The 5,972-nt window shown below is 35.5% G+C and overlaps 1 protein-coding gene across 3 annotated transcripts; it reads left to right on the forward strand.

Annotated features, from left to right (window-relative positions):
- The first annotated feature begins 1,963 nt into the window (after positions 1-1,963).
- On the forward strand, positions 1,964-5,564 carry LOC133309878 (protein LNK3-like). Of its 3 annotated transcripts, XM_061510737.1 has the most exons (7): positions 1,964-2,168; positions 3,003-3,377; positions 3,813-3,901; positions 4,005-4,081; positions 4,496-4,606; positions 4,697-4,845; positions 5,009-5,564. In XM_061510737.1, the coding sequence occupies exons 2-7, from the start codon at positions 3,013-3,015 to the stop codon at positions 5,139-5,141; spliced, it is 924 nt and encodes a 307-aa protein (XP_061366721.1). In that variant the 5' UTR covers positions 1,964-2,168; positions 3,003-3,012; the 3' UTR covers positions 5,142-5,564. The 3 variants fall into 3 exon arrangements, with proteins under 3 accessions (XP_061366721.1, XP_061366729.1, XP_061366736.1); XM_061510745.1 differs by lacking the exon at positions 1,964-2,168 and having other exon boundaries at positions 3,038-3,180; XM_061510752.1 differs by lacking the exons at positions 1,964-2,168; positions 3,003-3,377 and adding an exon at positions 3,451-3,631.
- Positions 5,565-5,972: the final 408 nt, after the last annotated feature.

Here is a 5,972-nt window from a genome sequence, read left to right on the forward strand (position 1 = left end):
ACTTTTTTAGATAATTTTATAACAATATCGGCTAAAATAATATATAAAATAAAATAATATTTGATTTGAATCTATTTTCTTGATAAAAATAAGTGAATTTTTTTAATTTTTAAACCTTAAATGCATTAGGTCAAGATATAAAATAAAAAATAGGAAAAATTTATTATAAATATTTATTTTGTAAAATTTTTAATTTTATAACCACAACGGGTCTAAATAAATTTTTCTAATCACCGGTGTCTAAGTGAAAATTTGAACCATGAAGAGTTAAATGATAATTTATTTAAGCACAATGGATCTAAGTGATAAATTTAAAATCACATGGGTCAAATGATAAATCATAAAATCACATTTTACCAACAACAAAAAATCACAAACTCACAATGGATTACTGACCATAAGATAACCAAAAAACAACATGTATGTGTTTCTCTATTTGTTGTCTCGGTCCATATAGAGAAAGGGGAGGAGAGAAAAGGATGAGAGGTAACGAGGAGAAAGAAATGGATAAAATAATTTATTTTATTTTACAAATCTCTACCATTTGATGAGATTATAATCTAACTATATTAGTAAAGATAGACAAAGATAGAAAAATTAAGGATAGAAAAATAATCTATCCCTATAAACAAAGGACTAGTTTTTTTTTATATAATAATAAAAATCCACACAAAATCTAAGGGTTTTATAAGAGTTATGTTGTAGGAAAAGTGATTGTGTTATGTTATAGAGATTCGTTTTGCCTGCCGAAGTTTTTTTTTTTTTTTTGCTGCGGGTCCCACAAAATGTTGTGTGTGTAGGAAATTTTTTGTGGTCATGTTAAATGATAGATGATAAACCGAAAATCTAATATAAACTATCTAAATTTCTTATCACTAGATCGGTCTCAGTGACATCCGACCAGGGGCTTGCTTGGTTGGTTTGGAGCTAGCTTGGGATAGAGGTTTTAGGCAAGTTTGGCTCGAAGGAGATTCTCTTTCAGCTCAACAGCTCATTACAAATGGGTGCCACCATGATTACCCTGCGGCTAATTTGGTGAATCGTATTCGAAATTTGATGCAGCGAGATTGGCAGATTTATATGTCTCACATTCACCGTGAAGGAAATAGAGTAGCGGACTTTCTAGCCTCTTACTCTTATGGTTTCTCTTGGGTAATTCAGGAATTTGATTGTCCACCGTCAGGTTGTAGTGATAGTCTGTATGGTGACACTATAGGTGTTCACTGGTCTAGGCTTTGTGCCTAGTTTCTTTTTGTTGTGTTTTTATTTTAATTTCCTATTATTTCCAAAAAAAAAAGTGACATCCGACCAGATTTTTTTTTTTTTTATTTTATACAAAGACTAGATTTTAACGTGTTAGAAACAGTACTAGAAGTAGAAGACAGCTCTTTCAAAATTTCACACAAATTGATGACACGTGTCAACATATCATGCTGGCATCTTAAGGAGCGTTATTATCCATTAACACGTTACCTACATAAAGGCGTGATCGACATTCGAGAATTGCTGATATGTTTTGGCAAATTTGACACAAACAGTACTACATTTTTTCTTTTACTTCGCTGTGCTTTATGTTTTGGCAAATCAATAGCGATGTTTCTCGCTCAATGTGCTTCTTTGTGTCACTGTCAAGTGTGAAATAAAATGGTAAATGGTTTTGAGGGCATTGAACGTGGCTTTGAACTTTGCAGCACAAAAGTCATAAAATGGGATCTCCATTTGAGGCCACAGATGCTAGATGCTGAAATCTCCAATAAGCAAAAATAAAATCTTAAAATGGGACCAGATTTTGACAACGTGGACCAATAAGGTTTCAGTTTTAGATGGAGAACTTGAGGCCACAAATCTCGGCACCAAAACATTCTCAGCCACAAACTCATTAACAAGTCTCTTTCTTAACTTATTTATGGTACTGCACCTTCCTATATATTTTACTCTCTCTTAGGTATGTTTTCATTGAAATAATATGTACACTTGACTACCCAAAACCACACCCTCCTCTGTATTTCAGCTGCCACTACTGAAAAATACTGTGAACCAAACTAGCCTCTTGTCAAGTTGTGTTGATTGCTGACTCTATTCTCCTTCTGGGTTGATTTCATTTCTTCAATCAGAACCTGGGTTCTCTCTCTCTTTCTCTATCTTTTCTTCTGATAAACCTCTGAAAGGTATGTTTCTTAGTCCCCATTTAATTATTATATTTGGAGTATTTTTTCTGTGTAAGGATGATTTTATGGAAAGCCTCAAGTTTTGAAGAAGCTGTTGGTTTTTATTGAGGATGGGAAAGATATAAGGTGTTTAGTATGTTCATCAAGTTAGTTTTTTTTTTTTTTCTGTGTTTTCTTTTTCTTTTCCTTTATTGGCTTTTAGTACTTGGTTTTGAAAACTGTCAGGCTTAAAGAAGTGGATTTTGATTCTTTAATAAGGGTGGGAAATTGGAAGGAATAAAGCTTCCATCAATCTTTGAAGAGAAAGTGATGTAGAAACTCTGATCTGCATAGGTTTCGTATGCTTGGTTGAATGGGGTTTCCTAAATCATGTATGGGAGAACTTATGGTTAGTTTGTCGTTTTCACCATCTGTGCCCAAAGATTTTTCAAAACATTTGAGTAAAGTTAAAATTTTTGTGCCCAAGTTTGACTTGAAAACTTAGTCTATCAGTTCTTATTATTTTTAATTTTTAATTTTTTTTTTTTTTTGGGTAGACCTTGATTTTTACTGTACTAAGTTTGTTCTAATGGGGTTATCTTAGAAACCATGTCCAATGAAGTTTCCAACTTGAGGATCTAGATATTAGACGGGTTTCAACACCTGGGGGAGTAACAATGGCATGTTTGAATGAATGTACATAGCATATAGAAGCAACATAGGATAGAACAAATTGAAGTTCTCCTGTAGTGCTAAGCAAATAGCTTGTGTGTATGAGTCAACAAAATCTGCATATTTCCAGTAGTAAAGGCAATTTATATGTGCTAATCTTCAAATGTCTTGAACACTCTACAGGTTATTTGTCATGGATTGGTACTACGGTTGTGGTTCTAATGATTTTCTTGTACCAAAAGATCAAGATTTATTGGATAGGCATCCTTCACCAGACAGTTGGTCAAAATGGGAAATGAGTGCTTCTGAAGGCTATAATTCACCCACAAAGTTTTTGATCATGGATACAAATGCAACAGAGGTAGGATTCAATTTCACTGATGAAAGTGTCAATAATGAAATTGAGTTTGAACCTTCTGGGTATGATAAAGATCAGTCTAGCAGCTCAAGTGTATCTGGAGCTGAGCAATCTTTTCAACAAACAGCGTTTTCATGTGATCAACCTAACTACCAGCTTCAAGACCTATCAAGTTTCGAACAGATGGATGACATTTTCTTGTACAAGCCTTTACCTTTGGGACTAAGATACTTGGTTTTATGCCTATAGGATAATCATGTAGCTCCTGAAATGCTTTAACCGGGCATGAGTATGCTCTGGGCATTGTAAGAAGTCAGTGCAAATTGAATAGCTCTGTGGTGTTTTTGCATTCCAAATTTCGCCATATTTATCTTTATGATTGGAGCCTATACAGACTAAGACAATCATACTTATGGTTCTCTGAACTCTATAAGCATGAACCTGTTATAGCATGGTAAGGGCTCCCATTTTTCTTTAATAATCTAGTATGAAAAGGTCTTATTTTTAATCGTGCATTACATATGTGACACGGCAGAGGCATTCAATGTTCACTGGCTTACCATAGGCATGAAGTTAATCCATTTCAAATGACTATTTACTTATCTTACAGCCTTCACATGTTTCACATAATGCAGGGATTCGGTACTAGAAGATTTTCCCTCTGTTGAAGACGTACACAAATCCTTCTACTTTTATCCTGAAAACCGTGGCAGCAATTCACCTGGTGATCACTCTTTTTAGACATTTTTGTGTGAACAAGTAATTCGAAAAATATCTATCATAATGGTGTATGAATTACCTCTAAACTCATTCTTTGTTTCCATCAGGTGGTTTGCAGAAAGATATAGCAGCTTCAAAGTTTGTTCTATGCCACTCAAGCTCTGAGGATTGCATGGATGTAGAGGTGAATTGGCTTTTCTCTTTTAGTTAAATGGTGTTTAATCTATCACTTGCCACACACACAGAAATTCTGGCTTGCCATAAGCAGTTGTTAGCAGTTTCTATGTTATATATATCCATTCAGATGTGTGTGTTGAAGTCAAAATCATAAATTTGTAGTTGATAGTTTCCTCACCAAATACCAGTTACCATATAGTAAGCAAAGCATTTGTAATCAGATCCAAATTACCTTGTCTATGTGTCCTGCAACAAGTCATTCTTATGCAGTAGTTTAGGTTATCACTGCCACTTACTAGAGTACTTATTGAAACTAATGGAACTAGATTCCATTCAAATTTCAACTGCAAAGTATGTTTGAGGTTCTGCTTTCAAGGCTTACATTGTAATGCAATTTATTCAATTTCTCTTTATGGTACAGACAGTAAAAGTCTTGGACCCTTTTGAGCAGTATAGCGGAGATGAGGCTATGCATGAGCAGTCATCTGTTGAGAAATCTACACTGCAGGATCTTGAGATGGTAACTGCACAGGTGAGATGACTGAGAATTGAAACCCTTGCATTTGATCAAATGCAATAATACTTGTTGCTAATTTTTTTTTTCCTTGTCTCACATGATTAGTTCACTGAGAAGACTCGCATTTGTTTCCGTGACGCCCTGTACCGTCTTGCCAGAAATACAAAACTACGGCATCATGTTGTGGAGGATCTGGATGGAGATCTTAACATGCAACAGTCAATGCTACAGGCAGTTCACAATGAAACCTTGAGGTACATGATTTAGATTTGCTGCTTGTGTGTAATGTTCTTTTGGCCTTCAGATTATATTCTAGTTATAAAAGTAGTATCAATGATATTTCTCTTCTCTAGTTTATATGTTCCATGTTATGAATAACCAAACACCCTTAATTGAAACTTTTACCTTTGTATTTAGGTCTGAGGACAAGAAACCAATGGAATCAGAGACCAACATTGTTGACAGAGCTGTTGCAAATCTCATGTTCAACAAGATGGAGATTAACATGCTAGATCTTCCTCTTACAACCCTATTAAACTTCAACCAATAAGTTAAAGGAAGCAAAGGTCTTCAAGGAAAAGGCTCAAAAGCCTTGAATGTGGCACAAAATTTTCATTATCCTTGCCCCCAAGAGTTAGCAGGAGATGCACTAAGGGACCAACAAAGAGCCACAAAATCAGATATTGCATATGCAGATCCTATTAAGATGCCTTGTCTCGAATTCATGAAGAAGGGTCAGTAAATGTGTTGTTAACCGAGCCAACTTTTGATGTTTTTTGTGTTGGGCTCAACTTCATTACAATTTTTCTGTGCATTCAACCATTGGGATGACACCTCATCAAGCCGTTTATGGAAAACCACCTATGCTGATTCCTCATTACCCGAGGCGTTTGTTGAAGGTGGTGGAGGCAGTGGACTCTCTATTACAGCAACGTAATGAAGTGTTATGATAATAAGCCGATACAAGAACCCCTTGCAGTGGTTGGAAAGAGAGTTGTGCAAGTTCGAGGATGTTCCCAAAACCAGTATTTGGTTTCAGTGGGCACATGGGAACCAGAAGACAGACCTTCGTCGTTGCTATCCGTCCCTACACCTTGACCTTGAGGACAAGGTCATTTGTGAAGGAGAGGGGAATGTTTTACGTAAGAATTCCACATGTGTTTAGTTGCACCCTGCCAACTGCCAAGCTCAAGGACTTCGTGGCATGAACAAGAGAAGGCTAAATAAGATGTTAGGTTGTTGTATGAGTAGTTATGGTTGTTACGTTGCATGTACAGTAGTGTGTATATAATCAACAAGCTGTATCTGTTTGATTCATTATGAATAATAAACTGGTTTCACTTTTCATTTTCTCTTTCTCTTTCGGTTCCTTCTCTTTCTT

This window comes from Gastrolobium bilobum, unplaced genomic scaffold (assembly GCF_033153095.1).
Source record: "Gastrolobium bilobum isolate Gb01-03AN ecotype WA unplaced genomic scaffold, APGP_CSIRO_Gbil_v1 utg70167, whole genome shotgun sequence".
Lineage (NCBI taxonomy): Eukaryota > Viridiplantae > Streptophyta > Magnoliopsida > Fabales > Fabaceae > Gastrolobium > Gastrolobium bilobum.